The sequence below is a fragment of the Schistocerca americana genome, chromosome 7 (genome assembly GCF_021461395.2).
Source record: "Schistocerca americana isolate TAMUIC-IGC-003095 chromosome 7, iqSchAmer2.1, whole genome shotgun sequence".
Classification (NCBI taxonomy): domain Eukaryota; kingdom Metazoa; phylum Arthropoda; class Insecta; order Orthoptera; family Acrididae; genus Schistocerca; species Schistocerca americana.
This window is the reverse complement of record NC_060125.1, coordinates 443346639-443372137: the sequence shown is the minus strand read 5'-3', so window position 1 is coordinate 443372137 and position 25499 is coordinate 443346639. Positions and strand designations below refer to the sequence as shown.

General features: G+C 38.7%; 2 protein-coding genes across 2 annotated transcripts in view; one reads left to right on the top strand and one right to left on the bottom strand.

Annotated features, from left to right (window-relative positions):
* The window catches only part of LOC124622666, a 122917-nt gene extending 116253 nt beyond the window's left edge, over positions 1 to 6664 (top strand). Inside the window, exons 9-10 of the mRNA XM_047148460.1 lie at positions 4004 to 4319; positions 5884 to 6664. Of these exons, the coding sequence (XP_047004416.1) occupies positions 4004 to 4319; positions 5884 to 6449 (882 nt within the window). The 3' untranslated portion in view covers positions 6450 to 6664. The remainder of the gene's footprint in view (positions 1 to 4003; positions 4320 to 5883) is intronic.
* The window catches only part of LOC124622668 (poly(A) RNA polymerase gld-2 homolog A-like), a 148879-nt gene continuing 129947 nt past the window's right edge, over positions 6568 to 25499 (bottom strand). The window contains exon 11 of the mRNA XM_047148461.1: positions 6568 to 10346. Coding sequence (XP_047004417.1) covers positions 10219 to 10346 — 128 coding nt within the window. The 3' untranslated portion in view covers positions 6568 to 10218. The remainder of the gene's footprint in view (positions 10347 to 25499) is intronic.

Genomic DNA, 25499 nt, shown 5'->3' with positions numbered 1-25499 from the left:
TCTATAATGAAGAACTGTCCGAAAAAAGCACAAATATTAAGTTGAATCTTGATAATACTTTTAAAGTGTTGCAGATGTTGACAACTTGCATTAAATGTTCAGAAATTGTTTTTTTACACAAAACAAAAAACAATTGGAACTGTCAACTCGTACAGATACCTGGATGTGACTCTTTGTAGTGACATGGAACTGAATGAACACGACATGAAAGTGAATGATCATATGAGCTCAGTCATAGATAAATAAGTGGCAGACTTTGCATTTCCCTGATATACTACCAATGAACCAGTCCTCAAAGGAGATGCTTGCCAATAATTTGTGTAATCCATCCTAGAATATTTCGCAAGTGTATGGGATCTCTACCAAGTCGGACTAACGGGGAATATTGAATACCGGTATGTACAGAGAAGGGCAGTGACTGGTCACAGGCTTGTTTGACCCATGGGAGAGTGTGACAGAGATGAAGAAGAAACAAAATTGCTAGACACTTAAAAAAAGTGCAAACTCTCGCGAGAAGCCTAAGTTTCAAGAACTTGCTTTAAATGATGAATACAGGATTATGCTACAACCCCCTACATATTACTCCCACAGGAAGTAATGTATACTGCACTCCTTATGTGAATGGTGCAGAGGGGAACTATTCTCTGCCAAGCACTTCACCGTGGTTTACAGAGTGTGAATGTAGATGCATATTTGTGACTGTCTACATTAATCCTTATTATATTTACTGCCAAATGATATTTTGTCTTTCCATTGTGTGTGTATGAAAAGAGGTGCAAAATGTAAAAATTATTGTATGTAGTGCAGTACCCACATAGAAAAATGTAATGTGTTTTGCCCAGTGATGTATACAAAAAATTTCAGCTGTTGAAACAGTTGGGTGTGTGTGTAAAAAAAGTTGCTTAAAGTTGCAAGTATTGACCTAACTGTTACATTGTGATCTGGTATGGCTGTCTCAACTGCTTCAGTTATTTATGTAATTATGATTCTTTAAGATGAGTCTATAGTATTTTCTATTTCCTTACAAAAGTATACATCATTGTATTTATATTTGGGTGAATTAAATTAAACACGTGCAAGTAGTTCACAAAAGGCAATATTTTACCATGGTTGTAGAGCTCCATAACTTTTCCACTGACAGAACAATTACAAAAGATGGCAGTCGGATATATTTCCAGGCTTGATTGTGTCTTTAGGTTGACGTATACACCTCAGTAGAGTGTCTAATAAAATATTATATAATCTCTCTTATATTGTGAAAATTAGGAACATCTTTAAATTATGACATTATTGAGAAAAGTTTCTTCAGAGTAAAGAATGTGCCACACACAAGATACTGCTACTTTAGTTCGTGTTAGGGAAGGCAACCATTCACCTGTAGGAGACTGACACTTGGTGCATACACACACATAACAGAAAACTGTGTTCACTAGCCTTTGAGCTCATGGTCTTTTTCTTCACACACACACACACACACACACACACACACACACACATGGTCGAAGTACAGAAAGCACAGAGACTGAGACATATTAGAACCACGAAGATACAGAGCTTAAAGGTGATCACACAGCTTCCGGGGAGGGGGAGAATGCAATTTCTACAGCTACAGCTATACTCTGCAAACCACCTTGAGGTGCATGGCAGAGAGTATGTCCAATTTTACCAGCTATTAGCGTTTCTTCCTGTTCCATTCGCGTATGGAATGCGGGAAGGCAGGAAGAATGATTTTTTTTAATGCCTCTGTGCGTGCACTAATTATATGAACCTCATCCTCACAATCCCTATGCAAGCGATATGTAGCAGGTTGTTGTATATTCCTAGAGTAATCATTTAGAGCCAGTTCTTGAAACATTGTTAATGGACTTACTCGACATAATTTACATCTGTCTTCAATAGTCTGCCAGTTCAGTTCCTTCAGTATCTCTGTAACACTCTCCCACGCATTAAACGTATCTCTTGCCAATCTTGCCGCCTTTCTCTGTATACATTGAAAAATCCTGTTAGTCCTATCTGGTATGGGTCCCACAGACTTGAGCAATATTATAGAACTGATCGTACAAGTGATTTGTAAAAAATCTCCTTTGTAGACTAATCGCACTTCCCCATGACTGAACCTATGTGCTCACTCCATTTCATATCCCTATAAGGTGTTAAGCCCAGGTATTTGTATTTGTATGAGCTGGCTGATTCCAACAGTGACTCATCGATATAAAAGTCGTAGGATGTTTTTTCATTTTGTGAAGTGCAAAATTTTACATATCTGAACTGTTACAGCAAGTTGCCGATCTCTGTGCCATGTTGAAATCTTGCCAAGATATGACTGAATATTTATGCAGCTTGTTTCAGTTAGTACTTCACTACAGAAAATCACATCATCTGCAAAAAGCCTGACTTTACTACTAATATTGTCTGCAAGGTCATTAATATACAGGGAACAGCAAGGGTGCCAACACACTTCTACATATGACAATGACAATGACAATCCAAGATAACATGCCCAGAGCTTGTGGTCTAGGGCCAGCATTGCTACCTCTGGATCACAGGGTCCTAGGTTCGGTTCCCAGCTGGGTTGAAGATTTTATCTGCCCGGGACTGGGTGTTTGTGTTGTCCTCATCATTCATGACAGTGGCTCAATTGGACAGTGAAAAAATTGAGATTTTGTACGGGCGTTGATGGTCGCGCAATTGAGTGCACCACAAACCACCCATCGTCATCATTATCATCATTGTCATCATCATCATCATCATCATCATCATCATCATCCATACCAAAAAAGTCCTCAATCCAGTCACAAATTTCACTTGATACCACTCTGTGATTGTACTTTTGACAATAAGTGTAGGTTATTGCATCTATCTGGTTGCCCTGATCCAAAGCTTTCGGTACATCATGTGAGAAAAGTGAGAATTTGGTTTCACATGATCGATGAGTTCAAAATCCATGCTGGTTGTCATTGAAGAGATCATTCTGTTCAAGATACCTCATGTTTGAGCTCAGAATACGTTCTAGTTTTCTACAACAAATCAATGTCAAGGATACTGGCGGTGCATCACTTCTACTACCCGTCTTGTAGATAGGTGTGGCTGTGCCTTTTTCCAAAATTTGGAAACAGTTTTTTTGTTTGCAGGGTCTACGATAGTTTATAGTTAGAAGAGGGGCTAGCTCAGCTGCAAATTCATTATAAAATTTGACAGGGATTCCGTCAGGGCCTGGAGCTTTGTTTAGTTTTGACGATTTCAGCTGTTTCTCTGTGCCACTGATACTAATACTTATTCCATTCATCTTTTGAATGGTACAAGATTGAGTTAAGCATTTCAGCTTTTGCTTTGCTAGCCTCATTTTCAGTTCTTGTCTCATTCGCTGGGGACTGGACAATAACTTTGGGGCCACTAATAGACTTTACATATTACCAGAATCTCTTTGGGTTTTGTGAAAGATCATTTGAAAATATTCTGCTACTGTAGTCATTGAAGACATCATGCATTGATCTCCTGACAGCCAAACATGTTTCATTCAGCAAATCTACCTGTACCCTTTACTAATGTTTACATGTTTAAGTTTATAGTGCTGTCTGGGTCTTTATAGCCTTTGATGATGTCTTTTGCTTTGGAATACAAAATTATAGGCACAGAAATATGCCTTGGATCATAGCATAATGGCTATAAGACAAAAATCACCAAAGAATCCAGAATTAATTCTGGAAACAATCCCGTAGGTTCTCCACAATATCCTTCCTTACATCAGTGCAGGACAACTTCTGTAAAGTTTGGAAGGTGGGCGAGTAATACTGGCTGTATGTGCACATTATGAGTCATGCTTGAATCGTTCAGTTGATAAGAGCACTTGCCTGCAAAACACAAAGGTTCCAGTTTTGAGTCTTGGTCTGGCACTCAGATCTAAACTGCCAGCAAGTTTCAGGTAAATGTTACCGTAGTCCAGCAGATATTTTAGTTAGTAGTTCACAACATAGTGTATATTTACTGTTTCCTCTGTCAACAGGCAGTAGTGGTTCTTGGAGGCGAAATCTGTTGCAGTCAGCATCCACCTCTCTGTGTAACTGAAGCATGTGGTAATCAGGGCATCGTGGGGCTTTCATTTCTGCCACATCCTTATCTAAAAAGAAGTGACATCATTACACAAACTGGTAGTGGTGATATTAACTCACTTTGTTTAAAATGGGATGCTGGAGTTGTGGAAAAACCGGAAATATCAGATGCAAAATACCACTGCAAATCTTCAGAAGCCACCTGGACACTGGGAAGGGGCCGACAGCTCCATGTCACAGAACGCTGCAACATGCAGCCAGTGTACTTAGGTACTATAGTAATGTTTATATTTGGAGTTTAGCTAAAGAAGCTTTCCCATCAAATTCATTAAGAATTCTTATAAACTTGTTCCATTAAATCAAACAAAGCAAAAACTTGAATAGTTTATTTCGGAATTGTATTAAATCTAACTCCTTTGGAAATTAGATCATGTAATTTAAAAAAAAAGAGAGAGAGAGAGAGAGAGGAGAAGAAGAAGAAGAAGAAGTTAATTAGGTCAAAATCACTGGGACAGCACACATGAACCTTGAAAATCAGTAGATGTCAGATGTCAACTCACAATAAAGATGACGCGCTGAGCTACAGATAGTCACAACAAAACGACTTTTACACATTTAGCTTTCGGCAAAAAAACCACACCCATTCATACAAGCAAGCACGTCCCATGCACACATGACCTCTATCTTTCGCCAGAATGTGGTGTCACTTTGAACGATAGTGCAGCAATCTGGAGTGGGGCAAAGGTGGTTTGAATATCAGAGTACGGGTGAAGGTGGGGGGGGGGGGGGGGGGGGTGCTGCTGCTGTCTGGTGGAGTGTGCAGGGACCAGATGACTGACAGCAGGACAAGGCTGCCATTTTCCACCACCTCTATCCTATCGCCTCCTCCCATTTCATATCCCCCCCCCCCCCTCTCATTGTGCACACATGGGTGGATGTGGGGGAGCAGTTTCCACCACTGCCCTGTCACTTCATCCTATTTTACATCCCCTCAACCTCATTGTGCACTGCTCTGTGCCAACACACCCAAGTATTTCCCCCTCCCCCATATGCTGCACCTGGAAACCACCTCCTGGAACCATCTCCCCCCTACACATTGTGCCAGACAGCATTCTTCCCTCCCCTTATTCGTACCCTACCCCACTCCAGGTAGCTGCTTTCGTTCAACATGGTTTTGCATTTTGTCCAGATATAGCGCTCACATGCACATGAGGCACACGCATATTCTTTTCTGATGAGGGTTACCCGAAAGCTAAATGTGTTATCTTCGATAAGTAGCACTCTATCCATTTCATAATATTGCTGATATTTAGACTTTTCATTGTTTGAAAAGCTGTACATTTGACGTAAACCAAATATGGTTTACTCTCCACATTATTTTTATGTGAAACAACTTGTGGTACTGCTTTCTCAGTTTTACCGTCCTCTACTTGGTTTATCCAAATTATTAATATTTCAACTGGAGGGTTTTCTGCTGTTCATTCTGACAGCTGGAAGATTTTTCATGTTCTGGCTTACAGTTACATCATTAGTACTGTTTTAAATGAACTCCATGTTTGTAAAGTTGTTTCATATAAATGACTTACTCTTCACCCTTTATGCCATCATCTATTAGACCGATTACAAGGCCTTCTTAAAGTTGTCTGTGTTCTAAGCATACAGCAAGGTATTTAGTAAAATTGGATCTGTATATAACTATACACTACAACCAACCATAGACATCACCAAACATATTTCAGTATAACGTATGGTGCTCTGTGGGCATTTTTTACTGTATAAAAATATGCAAATAGTGCTGGTGTATTGTAGACTAAATGACATTAATGTATTTCAGGCTTACAGAGTGCCAGGAAGAGGTCACTTCACAGACAACACACTTCATCCCTACAAAAACAACCATGGCAAAGATCAAAAGCAGATTTGATGTCTTACACTGATGTCTTAGCTCCAGGAATACTCGAGGCATGGGGAATAGATGATATGCAGGAATGGTCACCTACCATCACAGAGCCTTCTGCTGTTGACAAAGTTCAGCAGTGGCTACAAATGAATTCCACATCACTGAATACTGTTGATGGAGAAAGTGAAATTACAGCTGTTGAGAGTGTTTCTGCAAGTAGACTTCAGACTGCAGATCAGACATATTTGTCAGGTGTTCTTCCAGCATCACAGTTTGTCGAGGATGAGGCAGAAAATTTCGACCCGATTACAACCCATCACCGTTTCTCGCAAAGCAGTTCTGTAAGAACTCGAACTGTGATTCCTCCTTACAATAATAGTACAGACTTTCTAGATACTAGTGGAGATGCATATTTTCATTTATCTCCCAATGTGGTGAAACAATCAAAACCTTCGAAAACCACTAGTGTCAAACGAAAGTCTCAAGTACTAGGATTTTAAACACCAGGAAAAAAGACAATGTTTGTGCCACCAAACTCTGGAAAGGAAGAAAAGCTTGAAATAAATAATGTGTGTTAGATTTTAGTTTGAGAAGTCTGACAGTTGCTATAAAATTATATTTACCGTTAAGTACAAATTTATTTTTGTATTGTACTGTATACATAACTTCAATGTTTTGTACAGCCACTCCAAAATAAATGCTGCATCAAATACTGTTTGGTGGACTTGGGTCTCTGTTCCTCCTTTAAAATACTTTCACATATCAATCAAATGACAAATCTGCTCCATACATTTAGATCAAAATTTAACAGTTCATAGTCTGATGCAGAGAATAGCATAATCAAATTTAGTATGTGATCTGGAATCCACATGCATAAGTTGTTTGTTTACCAGAAATGAGCAGATATTACAAAGATTTTGTATAAACAGTCTCTCTATGCCTAAATTTTCAACACTTCATAGCAAAAGGAATGACATCTAATAAATTCATTGTATTACGCACGGTAACTTACAAAAGACATGTTCTTCCCCGACAACCTCTTTATCTGAATTATCATTCTTAATATTGGAACTTTGTGTACATTTAAACCTATTGAACTACATTTTAAAAATGTATTTTATTCACTGGCAAGAATATGTAGCTTATGATAATTAGTTTCTGTGATATTCTGTTACACTGCATGTCAGTGAAATGAACACAAGTGAATGAGCTGGTTATGGCATGGTATGACAAGAGACCCCAGAAAATAGAATAATACTGAGCTATTTAGGTTCAATACACAAAACATTACTTAACACAGAAACGTATGATATGGGTCAAAGAAAAACATAACTAAATAATTTGCCGATGTATGTGTATGTGTGTGTGAGAATTTTTTATTCAGACTTTCAAATACTGAACTGAACACAGATCTTCGGTTTTCCTGTTCTGTACCTTATTTATTTTAATGGACTCTATAAACTTAAGGCACAAATAAGTGTCACATATATCAAATTCTACAGACCCATGTCAAATTGCTTTCTTCTTACACAGCACTATAACTTTGCTTGAAGCACCATATTCTTATGAAATGATGAAAATTCCTAAATCACATAAATTAATGAAATATTTAACACTGCAAAACAATTTTTTACATGAGAACACTAGCCAATCAAATATTTTTCCTATGTGTATAAAACTTAAGCCTATTGTCACAGTAGACTTAAAGTTGCAGTTCTTCTGTCATGTGTCCATTACTACAGAAACAAATTAATTCATTTCAAGTCTACCTCAAACACACTCGAATTTGTCCTTCAAATAAAACAAGTCTCTGAGGCAAGCAATTTTATTTCACACATTTTTAAATGCAGGCACGTGTTCCCGAAAAAATAATATATATATATATCTCTTTCTCTCGAAGAATTCTTTAATACAGCCAAGGGCTTGTCTTAAATTAAGGCAAAACCATGAAATACCTTAATATTTTTTTTTTCCTTTGTAGCAATGTACACAATCTGAAGCAGTGCACTGAACACATCAGAAGAATGATGGGAAATGCTCAACCCGTCATGCGGACTAGAATGAGGCAGCAAAACTCAGTTACTGTTGTTGACAGTGCAACATTACCCATCAATTATGTTTAGTAATTGAAACTGATTGCACTAAAACCAACTTCGACCAAACAAAACATGTGTAATCCTGAACCAAAATGCTCAACTATGCACAAAATACCAAATAATGTGACAGTGATTGGCTCTGGGATTGATGCAGTATTTTAAGAAATTTACGTGTACAATTCAGAACAGGCATATACTTCACCTTCATTTCGTATTGTCTTTAAAATTTATAGTTATAAAATAAGTAACAAAACATATAGAAACAACAGAAGTTATATGGAAGGCAACAAAAGTGCAGTTCATAATATTGACTTCCTGTACAAGAATACTATTTTAATGATACCCACTTCATTGCAGTCCAGAAACACTCTTTGGCACTAATTGGGTCATAAGACACTTCATAATTTGTCATTTTTAAAGGCCTTCACAGTAATTCCATGAATGGCAGATTGTTTAGGCTTATTTTACACTAGATGCCTTTTAAATCACATACATTCACTTTTTTTTGCTTTCAGATACAATTGCTCAACTGCACAAAAAGAGCAGCACTTTGGTTACAACACTCAACAAAACTGAGACATTCATCATTAAGTACACTGATCATACAGATTCAGCTACAAATACATTTCTCTTGGGCAACATTCATGCAATAATTCATAAAAATATAAATATCAGTTCTTTTTATGAGATCTCTTCCAAAAAGAAGTGAAAGCACAGAGTTGGAAGGCAAGATGCAGGAGCTCACAATAAAATTACTGAAAGTATACAACCACAATAATAATAATAAAGATTCAATAAGAAACCAAGCCTGATAATCCTCAGTTACCAATAATATTCCAACGGTGAATGAGTATTTAGTAACAAGTAAAGGCATCTTCGACACTTCGTCAAATATTTAAATACAACAATGTCAGTTAGTCTTTTGCAGTCTGCTGAGATACGTGACTTATTTCATATATTCTTTTTGATTTAAAGCACTATTCTAAACACATATAAAAAGAACAATCATTGCTTTTGACTCTGAGAAAAGTTATCAGTGTCCAGCACTTTATATGTAGCAATGATTAAAATCTGGAGTATACAGAAATGGGAAAAAAAACCAAAAGGAATGTAAAAAATAAAATAATACAGAGACTCCTCCTACAATGGTTCTGCACATTATTAACTGAATCCACAGTATTTATTGCTTATGTTAACAGTTCGCTGTTCCAAACATATGAAATACACTTGTCCCACAACATGCACTTAGAAAGTTCTTGTTAAACATTACCTATATAAAAATTAAATATAAACAAAAGCCTTAATTCAATTGTACACAAAATACTGTTTCTACAGTGTTCCACAAAAGTCTAAAACAAGCATCAACATCACAGTTTTTAAAATTAGGTGGATCAGTAGTATGTAAGAGTAAAGTTTTTTGTAATAATTTTTTTTCTTTGTTAGGCATCCACACACTTTGCATTCACTAGAGATTAGAAGAGTTGTACTAACACAAGTATCAAAAAGATTTCTCGATGTTTTATATTTCTCTTCTCTTAACTACAATATGTTTGAAACATGGCATTTGAACATTTAATACAATTGAATTCCATAACAAGTATTTTTTCCATTTTTCTTTTTTCTGTTTTTTTCCAGAGATAGCACTACGTTCTCATAACTCTTGCAGTGCTACTGGTTTTCATGATTTAACAAAGCAAAACATTCACACAAAACATTTTAAAAAGAAAGGAATACCTAATACTTTGTTAAAAATTAAAAATTTTTTCCTTCTGAAAAGACTCATACAAGTAACATTATAATATAATAGAAAAACCACCTACTCCCACATACACAATGTCTGCAGGGAAGACATGCATGTTAACTAAAATCAACAATTACATACATAAATAAAAAGAGAAAAAGGCATAATATATTCATCTTAAAGCTCCAATCTTCATCACAGTCATAAGTAATATTTATCTGACTAGGTGAGTGAACAGTCCATTTTAGTTACCTGTTCACAATGTTGTTTTCACATCATGTTAGGAATATTTCTTTTTTTTGTCACAACCAGCATGTAAGTCACGATTAATGCTGAAACCCAGTTCAACATTTCTTTGTGCCATTTCACACATGAAAAACAAAAGCAGTCCATTAACAAAAGTTCATTTATTCTATGACTTCCCCTGTCCATTCAAAAAATGCTTACAATATCACGGGTTTTCTTCAGCTTCTCATAAGAATCCTGGAATACTTGCTTCACTTTCTCAAATACGTCTCGATCATACACAGAACGGGCAGTGTTGGTGAGATCAAACGGTTCTGCACAAAAATATTTTAGGTTAACTACAAACATTCATTATCTTACATTACATATTATATAGTTCAAACAACTTTTTTCTCTAAGGCTGAATTAGACTGAAGGAATTTTGCTACACAATCTTTTAATCATGTATTTCCGTTTCTAGTCAAATGGTATAATAGCCGTTGCAACTACATAAACTCATCAAAGTAAAACTGAACAGGGCGTGAGAGGCAAGCCCCATTCGCTATAATAATTGAGGAAACTAATGTAATACATTTATATATTTTGTCTTACACCAAAAATTAATGTACCCAAAATTAATAACACTTAAAAAGAAAATACTTTTCAAGCAGTCAAAGATTGTGATATTGCCAGTTCGCTGTAGTAACAAACTAAAGCAATATTTGTTAAGACATTATTAGAAGCAATTTCCTTTTCAGCTGAATAGATAAGCTGGTTGTTCATTATAATGTTTCTGAGCATCTTTAGCATAAAATGGACAAAAAATAGAAAGTATTTTTAAGAGCTGTTTCATATATGGCAATAAAACACTAATGCAGATGGCTGAGCACGAACAAAAAATCTCTGAGTCAACTACTCTGTAATCAATGTAGAAAGGAGCTTTAACTCCCTATAGGACTTCAAAATACCCTCCACCACCACCCTGCACCGCTTCCTCCTCCTCATGAGATGTTCACTTATCAGTCAAGTGGCCCATACACAGTAAGCATCGCTAAGTACTAAGATCTTTTGTTGTTGTAGAAGATGGCGCTCGCTCGCTCGCTCGCTCGCTCTCTCTCTCTCTCTCTCTCTCTCTCTCTCTCTCTCTCTCTCTCTGTGTGTGTGTGTGTGTGTGTGTGTGTGTGTGTGTGTGTGTGTGCGCGCGCGCGCGCGCTTTTTTCCTCACTGACATGCCATTTCTTCAAAAGACTGAAACGACTGGTTAGAGGTACTGCACATTTTGCTGGTAACTACTTCACATGCCTCTCTTCCTCCTTTGTCAGTTCTTTCATACTCCTTGATCCCCACATGCCTTGGGAACCAATGGAATGAGTATTCCTCCCTTGTCATGTTGAACAATCAGGTTCCTGCCAGTTATTCACGTCTTCCTTTTAACTGTGTGACTCGCTGTCTGCCTCAGGTGCTATCTGATACTGATTCCAGTGTGCAACGAGGCTGTACTTATGACTATGTTGTGCCAGGCACTCTGTCTGCAGCGCTCGCTGCATCAGGCGCTCTGTCTGTGGTATGTGCCGACCCAATAGCAGTGACTGTAGTGCCTTCTTTTAGTCATGGCAGTTCCGACTGCTGTACGTGCACTTTGTTGTTATCATCATTTGTCAATCTTGTTGTATGAATTTCGAATGACGTCCAAGGCGTGCTAGGCATTTTATCTTCCGACTGTCATCATTTATGTCCATCTGTGATCTAAGGCGTTCTGTTACCTTGATGTGCCATGTCAGGTGTTCTGTCTGAGGTCCGTGCCCGCCAGGAATAGCTGCAGTGTTATTTTGAGGTCGCTGGTGTTCAAACTGCCACTTGAGACTTGGCAGAATGTCCTCAGGTATAGTGTTTTTTGTCTGTGACACCATTCCGCGTGCGACCTTTATTACATGAACTGGGCAGTTTTCTCCAACTCCATCTTCATACTTGTGTCCCTGAGATCTTTTCAAAAACTGAATGCTGGATTTCAGGCAGAGTTCAGCTGGAAACTGGTGTCATACTTAATGAGATTTTCCATTACCTTAATCTCAATAGATTCTGTGATAATGCTGTCCTAATAGCTCAATGTTTGTGTTAAGAGTCTTAGCATCATTATAGTTCATAGAATGACCGAGTTCTAAACAATGCTTGGCAATCACTGGCTTGGTTGCCTGTCTTATTCTGGTAAGCCTTTGGTGATCTTTGTACCTGATGTCCCTAGTCATCTGGCCGATGTATGCCTTACCACATTCACATGGTATGTGGTAAATGCCCAGTTTCCCCCGACCCAGGTCATCCTTCACACTCCTTAGCAGAGCCTTAATCTTGGGGGTGGATGGAATGCACTCTTGATGTTATGTTTGAGGAGAATTCTGCTGATTTTGGCAGATATCATCCTGACATAAGGCAAATATGCAACCTTTTTTGTTTCTTCTTGTACTTCTCGAGGAACCTCTGGCAGAGAAACAGGGCATGGCTCTTTCTGATCTGAACATCTCAAAAAGAGTATCCATTTTTATAGAACAAAGATTGTAGGTGGTCTATCTCCATCACCAAATTGTCAGGATCTGACAGAGTTTGCGCCCAGTGAATCAGAGTTCTGACTACACAATTTTTCTGTGCTGGATGGTGGCAGCTGCTGGCTTGCAGGTACAAGTTGATGTCAGTGGGTTTGCGGTACACACTGTGACTGAAGGTACCATCTGCCTTCCTCTTAACTAGTACGTCTAAGAATGGGTTAGTCCATCCTTCTCCAGTTCCATTGTGAAGCTAATGTTAGGGTGGCACGAGTTTACGTGGCAAAAGAAAACTTTGAGCTTTCCCCCCATTGGTCCATAAAACAAAGGTGTCATCCACGTACCTAGAAAAGCATTTCGGCTGATCTGGGGCTGATGTAAGTGCCTCCTCTTCAAATCTCTCCATAAAGAAATTGGCCACCACCAGTCAGAGGGGGCTGCCCATTGTAACCCCTCCCGTTTGCTCGTAAAACTGGCCACCATATAGGAAATACATTGAGGTCAATATGTGCCTGAATAAGTAACAAACAATGCACATTCTATTGAGCCTCAAGTGGCAATCTGAACACCAGCAGCCTGAAAATAACACTGCAGCCGCTACTGGTGGGCAAAGACCTCTGACAGAATGCCTGACACAGCATGCCATGGCAACAAAATGTCTTAGATCAGAGGAGGGCTTCAATGATGGCAATTTGAAGATAAAATATGTAGCATGACTATGACATCATACTGTTGTGGCTAAAAGAAAGCAATACAGTCGCCACTACTGGTCAGAATGTACCACGAACAGAGTGTCTGACGCGGCACAGACTGCTGACAGAGCATCTGGCACAACATAGGCATAAATGTCGGACTTGTTCCACACTGGAATCAGTATCAGACAGCACCTGCAGAAGACTGCAAGTCACGCAGTTGAAATATTGTGCGAGAAAGATGTACATAACCGGCAGTAAGCTGATTGTTCAACATGAAAATGCATTGCCGGGAAAGCCTGAAGAATTACATTAGCATTTCTCCCTTGTGGTTGGTAATGGAGAGTGGTGGCCTGGAAGTTCTGAACTATTTCATCTGTTTTGTATAATAGTCCACCAAGGCACTCTGAATTAGAGCAGATACTTCTTTATTCTTGCCATCAATCTTCATCTCACCCAACATCATCGGTTCTCATATACACTTCTACACCAAAAGCTGTAAATTATGATGGAAGGCAGATCCATCAAGCACGATCAGGAAGAAACAAATGAAAATCCAGTACAATTACACTGCTTACATGCATCATCAGTTTACGAAACAATAAAATTACAATGCTCATTAAGAAAATTCAAAATATTTAAATTTTTAATTTGGCATACAATATTTCTTTAGCTCCACAATTATAAAAACAACTTGGATATTGTTAATATGGAAGGTGGAGTCTTACTCAAACTGTAGAAAATCTGTCGTCAACCCCAACGTTGGCCTGAACAGCACAGTGCTTTACTGGGCATGGAGGTGGTATGTCCTTGCCTTCATACATACCAACAAGGAGAGGTACTCAGCTGTGTGATTGACTTTTTGAAATCATTTCTACAGTGATGTAGGTTCAGGTCTACAGAATCACACCCTGCAGCCAGTCACCTTGGTGGGCCCTCGTTTGCGAGTAATAGATGGAAAAAGTTTTAGAATTTCGTGCAATGCTCTATAGATTTAAAAATGTTAGCAATTTACAGACTGGTTGCACAGAGTAATAGCTAAGGTACTGACCTCATATGCAAAAGGTTGTCGTTTCGAACCTCTTCAAGTAAATCATATTCTTTTTTATTTTTAAATCTTCATTGAAATGACTTTGATCATTACTTTTATTCAATTAATTGGTTCAGATGTAATTTTTTTGTACACATTTCTCAAATATTAATCATCATATGAAATACATCATTTGCTCCCATTTGGAATCCTTGTTCTAACTTCAACTTAATTCCTTCCATTTTGTCATCTCATATTTTCGTCCATGTTATTGCATTTATTATTTCTATTTCTCATTTTGCTTGAATTTCAGTTTTGGTTATAAACCCTGCTTCATTTAATTCACCATCCAGGCATTTTGCCCATAGTGCAACAATAATTTATGTTTTAATTGTCTGTATGACAACTGCCATCCAAAAATTTGTACAGCTTGTAATAAAAAAAGAGTCTTGATATCACTGCACAGTCACATAAATAGGTTATTTCATCACTTGTAACCAACAGATTGGCATTTTCAAATGTTTAAACAGTATGATAGCTTAATTAAGTCAACAAAGACTAAGTGGAAAAGGAATGACAGAAAGAAAACAAAGGGCTACTGAAGTAGTTCAGACATTGATTAAAATGAAGTGACAAAAGAACACAAATAAAAGAAATTGCATGTAAACCAACTAACTGAATATAAATAATGATAAAAGTCTTTTAGATAAAGATTAAAAAATGAAAAGAAAAATGTACCTGACAAGATTCGAACCAAAAAGCCTTTTGCAAGTAAGGTCAGTACCTCAACCATTATGCTATGTAACCAGTCTTAATTGTCACCATTTTTAAAACTATACAGCATCACACAAAATTCCAAAGTTTTTTTTTCCACCGACTACTCACAAATGAGGGTCCATCAGGATGAATGGCTGCAGGGTGTGACTCCTTGGACCTTAACCTATATCACTGTATCGATTGTTTCAAAAAGTGGATCACACCACTGGAGATTACTCCTTGTAAGTCAGTTACTAGCTTAACTGCAGTTTAACATGGGCTATGAACTATGTTGCAACTCTGCATTTTTCACATTAAAAATGCTTGCCAGAGAAAGGTAAAAGAAGTGACAGGTGACAAAAATCCTAGGACTTTTGTATCTGTAGTCTGGCACGATCATTATATTATCAGACCACTGAGTTGTTTCTGTTCTCACATTAAGCATCACATTTGCATATCTGTGGCCCACCTAGTAACTGACAGAGTAAGTCTGTTCAATGGTCAAAGAAAGGAAAGGGCACACAGTGGGACTGGTGACAGATTTTCTAGGGTTGGGTAAGGCTCCACCCTGCTTATTAATGAAATTGTTTTTGTAATTGCAGTGGTAAGAAAAGATCTATGTTAAATTACATTTTTAAAGAAATTTTTAAATGGAATTAGCAGGCAACTAAATAACAGCCATTAACATTTAGTGACAGCTTTCTGAAAATGTTCTTCCATAAGATGTTGCCTTTTAATGAAAAGAGGCTACCAGTAAAATCTGCCTACGAGCTGGGAATAGCCTCTTACTGATTGTACAAATTTCATGCAGACATACAACAATACTGTGCAGTCATGGAATTCATTGTTTTGGTTAGTTTATTGTCAATGGAAATTCATTCAAAGTTGGTGAAGGTTTATGTGGATCTGCTGCTTCATTTACAACAATTAAGCAATGGGCGGAGAAATTTAAAAATAATGAATAAGTTTACAATATGGTATTGACAACTGGCAATTAAGAGTATAGGAAACTGTAGTTTGTAAATAGAATCAGTACAATAGATTTCATATGAAAAATAAATGTAATTAACGTTTGGGCAAGATGTGTGTAATTTTTATTGAATAACGATCAAAAGCAGAGATATAAACAAAAATCTCAGCAATTTGTGTGATTTTTCATAAGGATTCATCTGATTACATATGCTCATTTCTTACTGTTTATGAGACATCAGTCTAACACTTCATGTTGGAAAATGAAATCAAACCAGTAGGTGAAAACTGCTCTATAACAGTCTATTTCCTCCAACAGGAAGAATGACCAGTGTTGTTTTTTCTTGAGACAAAGAGGGATTCTTCAGCACAAAGTGGATGAAGAAATATGTTACTAGAGGCTCAAATTAGAAAAGAAAAATATTTAATGGTGTGTTTCCAGGTTTTCTGCATTGTAGTTGTTTCCATTTTATGTATGAAATAAAAACAACAAATGAGAAAAACACCTGAAAGAACACCCTTAACTAATCACACTAAGAAAACCTTAGAGATTGCAAGAAACATACTGTCATTTGCGATTACTATCCATGTGTCCACAATTCTGCTCTAACTTGGAGGCAACTGAGGGATTTGAAGTGTGAACTATTTAACATTCCACCCTATTCACCTTATCCAACAGCTTCTAGCTCCTATTATTCCCACATTTAAAGAAAATTGTGGCTGAGGAACATTTTGAATACAACGAATGCCGCCTTTTAACATCTGTATTTCAGTGACTGAGCATGAATGGCTGATATCAGAACGTGTGGGCAACTCAAAATTTGTATGTAATTTGGACATTTAATGCATATTTATGAATTATCTACATAAATTAATCACTTGAAAATTCCCACAGAGGCTGAAATCAGCTGATTATGTAAAACATATAAACCTCTGTCTAACTATTACAACCAAATAAAGAAACAACTTCACTTAATACTAATTGACTGTAGTTGACAATTTTAGATACAGTGCATAACATTAAGAGGTGACAACATTAAAAAATAAAGTCTAAAAATAAAAGTATTTTTTATTCACAAGAACACTTGAGAAATTTCTTTCTTCCCTCATATCACCTCCCCATTCCTGCCACTGAGACACTACAGGATGAATCAAAGCTTGGAGTGTTCTCACACTCAGATCTTTCAGGAATATCAACTACATAAGCTGCTACTAATAAATGAAGAATAGCGTACTCTGGAATAAGTTAAATAGTCAAATAGAATGATTTTTTAAAATTATTCTACCGTTTCAAATGAACGAATTGCATCTGAAATTCTGCTGGGTAATATTCTAAGCCTCATCAGTCTCAAGAGAGTGTTGCTGCCAATACCAAACACATCAATATTGCAGTCTTCAGCCAGTCACATTACTAGATACCAAGTGTTCCATGTGAACCTGTTGCCATACTGGAAGGAGCATATGAGCCCCTAGTTCCAAGACCCCAGCCTGAGTTATAATGGTTCACTATTATCTCCAGCCTTCCCCTACACAGCTCATTCACTACTGGCCATTAAAATTGCTGCACCAAGACGAAATGCAGATGATAAACGGGTATTCGTTGGACAAATATATTATACTAGAACTGATATGTGATTACATTTTCATGCAATTTGGGTGCACAGATCCTGAGAAATTAGTACCCAGAACAGCAACCTCTGGCCGTAATAACGGCCTTGATACGCCTGGCCATTGAGTCAGACAGAGCTTGGATGGCGTGTGCAGGTATAGCTGCCCATGCAGCTTCAACATGATACCACAGTTCATCAAGAGTAGTGACTGGCATATTGTGATAAGCCATTTGCTCGGCCACCATTGACCAGACGTTTTCAATTGGTGAGAGATCTGGAGAATGTGCTGGCCAGGGCAGCAGTCGAACATTTTCTGTATCCAGAGAGGCCCGTACAGGACCTGCAACTTGCGGTCGTGCATTCTACTGCTGAAATGTAGGGTTTCGCAGGGATCGAATGAAGGGTAGAGCCACGGGTCGTAACACATCTGAAATGTAATGTCCACTGTTCAAAGTGCCGTGCGAACAAGAGGTGACCGAGACATGTAAACAATGGCACCCCATACCATCACGCTAGTATGGCAATGACGAATACACGCTTCCAATGTGCGTTCACGGCGATGTCACCAAACACGGATGCGACTATCATGATGCTGTAAACAGAACCTGGATTCATGCGGAAAAATGACGTTTTGCCATTCGTGCACCCAGGTTCATCATTGAGTACACCATCGCAAGCGCTCTTGTCTGTGATGCAGCTTCAAGGGTAACCGCAGCCATGGTCTCCGAGCCGATAGTCCATGCTGCTACAAACGTTGTCGAACTGTTCGTGCAGATGGTTGTCGTCTTGCAAACGTTGCCATCTGTTGACTCAGGGATCGAGACGTGGCTGCACGATCCGTTACAGCCATGCGATAAGATGCCTGTCATCTCGACTGCTAGTGATAGGAGGCCGTTGGGATCCAGCAAGGCATTCCTTATTACCCTCCTGAACCCACCGATTCCATATTCTGCTAACAGTCATTGGATCTTGACCAACGCGAGCAGCAATGTCGCGATACGATAAACCGCAGTCGCGATAGGCTACAATCCGACCTTTATCAAAGTCGGAAACGTGATGGTACGCATTTCTCCTCCTTACACGAGGCATCACAACAACATTTCACCAGGCAATGCCAGTCAACTGCTGTTTGTGTATGAGAAACCGGTTGGAAACTTTCCTCATGTCAGCATGTTGTAGGTGTCGCCACCGGCGCCAACCTTGTGTAAATGCTCAGAAAAGCTAATCAATTGCATATCACAGCATCTTGTTCCTGTCAGTTAAATTTCGCATCTGTAGCACATCATCTTCGTCTTTGTGGTGTGGCAATTTTAATGCCAGTAGTGTAGAACAATGTTTACCTTGAGATGCATCTCAGGTTCATAATGACATCTCAACACGAACCCAATAGTGCTACATTTGATCCACACAGCCACCATCCATACCATCATGTACTGCACACTGCTGCTGTTCCAACCTGCTACTGACACTTCCTCTGGAGCTCAGATAAAAACAATCTGCAACAACAGACACAAGCCAGATTGTTTACAACTGCACTTCCTGCAGTTAGTAAGACACCGTGTGGCACCAGCCTCAACAGCGAGGCACAAACATCACAGCAAACGGCACTGCCATCATGGCACTATCTTGCTTCCAAGAGTCACAAGCCTCCCCTGGTATCCTTTTGCCAGGCAAGTATTTAGGTTGCCGCCTGACCACTCTGTAGTCACTTCACACTCGAGGCTTTACACCAACTGCGCATAGCATTTCCTCAATCAAGAGTTTCTTCACCAAGTACACTCTATGCTCGACACCAACCACATTTAGCAGATCCTCAATCACAGCTCCTCTGCCAAGCACACGCTATGCTCCGTGCTATCCCTACCTAGCAGTCCACCATAGTCTACCATACTAAGCTGATCAAGGAGCACCTCCCAGCCAAACCAGTGCTGAGTGCATTTTCTTGTCACTGCCTCACAGGACTGTCTCCAACTCTTACCTGAGATCACTGCCTAACATGACCTATCACTACAGACTTTGTCCAGATAAGAACATTCCAGTGAAACATCAGTGATTGCCTGCTAGGACTGAACTGAGTAGTCTGTTCCAAGAAACTTCTTATATTTTGTTTATTAGACCTAATAAAATTCCATTGTTATTGACTATCTGGAAACATCAACTGTAGTGTGTGTTCCCCTCGATAATGAACACTACAAACTTTTGTTTGCTTGTCTCAATGCTATACTGAATACTATCTGTCACTTGCATTGTGTCATTGAAGTGGATTTAAGTCACAACATGGAAGCTGAGCTGTTGTATTACCACCACCACCTCCTCTATATTTTCTTTATGATACTAGTATGTGAAATATTCTACATCACTAGAAAGTTGGTAAAAATACCCCACTGATTTGAGTTTGACTTCATTGTGAAATCCTCCCTGCCTCTCCGTCACAGCAGTAAACCGCACTGCTCCATTTTTGTCTTCCAGTTGCTCCTACTTCACATATTTCTTATGTCCAGTAAGCACCTCTAAACCTTTTTTAATATAAAATGGGTAGTTCTGTAAAATGACCCTGCACCTTCGGCTCTACTTGTAGCAATTCATTCACAGTTTGTTTCATGAACAGTAACATTAAATTTGACTTCTGTGGAAAATATAGTCATCCCGTTTTATATCAGTTGGCTTTGTTAGTACTGATCACTGGTCCAGACTGTTCATGTTCTTTTGGTTCTGGTTAAGAAGTGCCACAGCATTCCCGTGGAGAGGACAAGATATTTTATTTATTCAAGCAGAACCCCATATCTCGTCAAGTATAATACAACTGAGGCATTGCAAATGACTCAAGTTGTCTGCAATCAATTGCTTTTGTTCATCAGTCATCCACCACACCACCACACAGGGCAATTTAGTTCAGGGTCTCTACCCGTCTCATAATTTTGATCTTTAAGCCATACATTTTTCCACCACAGTGCTCCATAGTTGCCACTGAAACAGGTACAGAGTGATGACTGGCATCTCTGACCAGTCACCTGCTAAGGCATCTTGAGTTTGTCAAACCCAAGAACTGAGGGAGTTTCTAAGTGCCACTATAAAGGGCAAAAGGGACCTTATGAATGATAAAAACAGCACACATTCACAAAAGGGGAAGCAGAGAAGAAACAAGAAAGATTAAAAACAGAGAAAAGTTCAAACAGTTACACTCTTTATCTTGTCCTATACTTAAATTGCTTTTCACTTCCTAAGGAATTGTTCTTACAAAAACCTGGGGGCCACTTACAAATATTATATGTGAAAAGTGGAGAATTTCACTGTAAAGCTACAGCATGAATTTACAAGTACGCAATCACTGCAGGTTTGTTTAAAAACAAGATATTCGAATGGATTGGATATGTGGTTAATGATGGCTGAAGATGCCAAATAGAGGAAGACCTATGAAGAGATGACTAGCTAACAGTTTATCTCTGTGGAAGAAAACAGAAAGGAGTGGAGATCCTTTCTCACGTCACAGCAAGGTGGCCCACTAATCAGCTATTGCAGTCAAGAAGAGCATTCTCTCCAATGCAGTGGCTACCTTTAACTCAACTGCTGACGAGTACATGCGACAATGTAATATGTTCATTAAATCTTTTAGGAAAGTGAGCATTCTGACCTATAACACTAAACCTCTCTATGATGTCAAACACATTTCTTGTGGTATCTGCATTTACATCTCTGATTTGATTTCTTCTTCTTTCATTTTACCCTCTTTGGGGTACGCTGGATCAATCATTTCTTTGTGCATTGTTCTTTTCTTAGGGCCCAGTATTTCTTCATGCTTTCTGATCTTTTCCTCTCTCCTTCCGAGATGAAGGGTCTGGACTTTTGTGTAGATTTGTCTTGGAACCTTATGTTTTCATCTTTAGTAATTAATTTAACTGTTCGATCAATAAATGAATTTTCTGAAATCTTTAATTCCACTAGGTCTTTCTCAGTTTCTTTAAACCAGTTGGGTTTCGTTTTACGGTTACAGAAAAAGTCAAAGATTTGATTAGTTAGTCTGTTGGAATTAGTTCTCAGAATATGACTATAAAAATTTATCCACTTTGGATACCTGGTTATTCAGGGATTAAGGCAATGAACAAGCTGATAGACTGGCCAGGACAGGTACAATAACTCCGATTTAGTGTTCCGGAGTCTGCCATCATCACTAAGACAATGGTAAAATCAAAACAATGTAGCTGAATAAGGAAGCAGAGCTTAGAATATTAGATTATATGATCCAAAAAAATGTAAAACCATGGCAAGCTAGTGATGCCAATGCCATAATTCAAGAAGTTCTGTAATCCTGAACTTTACCAGGAAACAGGTTAAACTCGTGGTAGGAATCATGACTGGCTGTGGGAAATTTGAGAACCATCTACACGTGATTGGTACAGAGGAAGAAGCCTCTATGTGTAGACTATGGGGTGAGGAGGATGAAACTGTCCCACATCTGAAGTTTTCAATTTTCTTGTAGTGTGTTTCATTTTTGATGTGTATAATCTCATTGTCTTGAAATTTTGGTCCTATGATGTTTCTTACAATTTTTCTTTCCTTTAACTCAAGTTTCTCCATTTGGCCTTTGGAATTCATGTTTAGCGTTTCTGCTGGTGATGGTGAAAACAGGGCTAAATGGCGAAGCTTATGTTCCAGGCAGACCCAGCTTGGGTCTGGAAGTTGTTCAAGATAATGGTGGTGGTGGCCGCATGAAGAAATTGCTTCTAATAAGACAAATTGCTTCTAATAAGACAAATTGCTTCTAATAAGACAAATTGCTTCTAATAAGACAAATTGCTTCTAATAAGACAAATTGCTTCTAATAAGACAAATTGCTTCTAATAAGACAAATTGCTTCTAATAAGACAAATTGCTTCTAATAAGACACAGGTAGAGTGTCCTCTACTACTTCTTAAGAGTACCGTTGGCTTTACTAGAATCCCAGGGAATGGAATCGCAAAATAAACTCAGTTTCATTATGGACACCTGTGAGCTTAAGACTACTGTTGTTTTTGTCTCTCTGCATTAATCAAATCAAATCAGAAGGAACTGAAAAAAGAGACAACAAGCAAAGTGGAGGAGATGTTTGGTGCAGTAACTCCAGTCTCATCGATCGAACAGAGCAGCCACAGCTTCACTGTATGTGAATGCACATGTCGTGGAAAATTATGGGTGGGTTGCACAGAAAGTGTCGCCACTTCTTTCACAAAGCTGGTCGCAGGTGATGCTCCAAAAATAAACAGTAATACTGTACATTGCCATGGAGGAAGGTAATGCGTTAGGATAACACCATCACAGTCTTACACGAGAATCACCATAACTTTCACCATACTGGGGCTCTGACACACTTTCGACTTTCGCGGTAACCCATAATGATACCATTTGTTGGATTGGCGTTTCAATTTTGGCTAGTACGGTGTGGCCCACGTCTCATCCAGTGTTACGATATGGCGTAAGAAAGCCTCTCCTTCACGCTCATAGCACTCCGAGTGCGTCTGAGCAGCATCATAACGTATCCATTTCTGCATTTCCGTCAAGTCATGCAGAACCCATTGAGATGCAATTTTTCGCATGCCAAGGCATTCCTTCAGGATGCGAAGCACAGTCGTATGCACTCATCCAGTTTCATAGGCGAGCTCACGAATCATATGGCATCAGTCGCTGTCCACTAACACAGCAACAGCATGCACTTCTTCTTCAGAGACGCTAGGATGACCTGCCTGATGAGTGACTGCCACAGTTTGCTGACCTTCGTTGAAGGCTTTTACCCAATGTGTCACTGTTCTGTATGGCAATACCAATTCCCTGCGCACCTCTTGAAGACCTTGATGACACTGTCATGCTGTACGACCTCTGGCACATTCGATCTTGATCCAACTCTGTTGTTCGTATTTCAAAAACATAGTGAAACCGTTATGTTAGAACGCTCACATACAAGTGACTGTGTTTCCCTCGAACATGTACATGCCGGTGACATGGGACAGGCGAGTCCATTTGCTCGAAGGTAAGGTAGGTATGTTAACAACGTGTCCTATCAGTGACACTAGTAGATTCCATTGCATAGTGTCTCCACAGCAGTGGTAACACTATAAGTTCCAACCTACGTTTTTATGGCAGCCCTATCACTGTAATCAGAGTGACTTACTGACAGGAAGTCTTTGATACAATTTTATATCTGTTTGAATGTTCCCTATGAATTCATTAACTGAAATGGCTATCTCCACTTCAATGGGTGTAACTAAAACAACATAATATTCACAGATGCACCATTCGAGATTCAGGATAAATGTATGACACAACAGACTGGTTTGCATTTATTTTTATCACCTTCATTCATGTCCCATCACCATATTATAAGCGTCTACACATTCTGTAGGAGAAACTGTAGAACACAATACAGCATAAACAAATGTCTCTGCATTCATACAAAACAGGTACAACTACCTCAGAGGTAGTATAGCATTACGTATGTCTAGTATTATACATGCCAGCATTGAACAAATGGAGAAGACACAATGTCTGCAAAGTTCTCAACAGAGGATGGTTTGAAGAGGCTCACAAGAATTTCAGATCCCTTGTACAACATAAAATCAATAACATATTCAATTAGACCTCTATCAACTGCTATTACTGGGGAGATAAACATTTCCTACAGGAAATCAGATTTCTTTTTATTTTATGAACTATTTCTGTGAATGCAAAGGTCAAAAATAATGTTCACATCCATTGTTCAACAAACCAGTATTTTCTACCGAGATGGTACACTATTTTCACTGATCGTCTGAACTGACAAACTCCCTCTGCAATGCCTTTCTAGTGAATTCAATTGATAGATTTGGCACCATTTTTTTGGCCTCCCAGGTCTGATGCCTAACACCCTTAAGTATCTTTTTTTTCCAGTCATGTTAAAGTCTGTTTTTACCAAACTCCTGAAAAAGGCAACAAACAACTGGAGACTAGAATCAACAAAGCAATTACTTCTGCTTATGAAGACAAATTTCACCAAGTGTGAACAGATTTGAAACACAGAATACATATTGTACCTGCCACAACAGGTTCATGTATTACATTGTATCAAGGAATAAAACAACTTTTTTAATTGGTGTGCCGCTTCAACCATTAATTCTTCTACATATTGAGAAGCTTGTTTACTGGGAAGAGGAAATGGAAGAAGGGCAGAGGGCAGGATGGGGGTGGTGGATGAGGCAGGCAAGCACACCAGTCCATTATCATCGTCAGCGTAGAAAACAATACTGCACAGTGGATGGAGGAAAACATACCCCAACAGCTGGAGAATGAGCGGAAGTGCAGATCCACGTTGACTAAGGATGCGAGAGGTCTTAGAGCACGATTGACATGATGCACCATGTACGGTGCCCTTCCCCAATTGGCTCGCTCTTCGGGAAAATTTAGAAGAGTAGAGGTCAAAAATGACAGGAGACCATCACATAAAGGCCAAAATGTATTAGACTCCTTTTAGTCGGCTCTTACGACAGGCAGGAATACCTCAGGCCTAAACCCTGGACCCAAAGGGGGACAATGTAAAAAAAATTTCCTCACAAATCTCAAGAGTGTATTTTCCATCAGCAGCTACATTATATGTGAAAAATAATTCCTCTGGCAGTATATGTTACACAAATTGGGAATCTTTCATGATGGGTAAGGAAAAACATTCAAATTCCCCCCTCCTAAACTACATGTTTTACAATGGTGTAATTTTGCATGAACAAAAAGGGAAATATGTGGGGAATGTCTGCGCAATGAGTTGCAATTAGAGTTAGTAGTGCAGAAGTAATAAATTACAACATCATGCCTGACGAAGTTTTACTGCATGAACAGTGAAGATGTAATAAGCAATCTACTTCTTTCATTATATTGTGGGGGTGACACTGGGAAA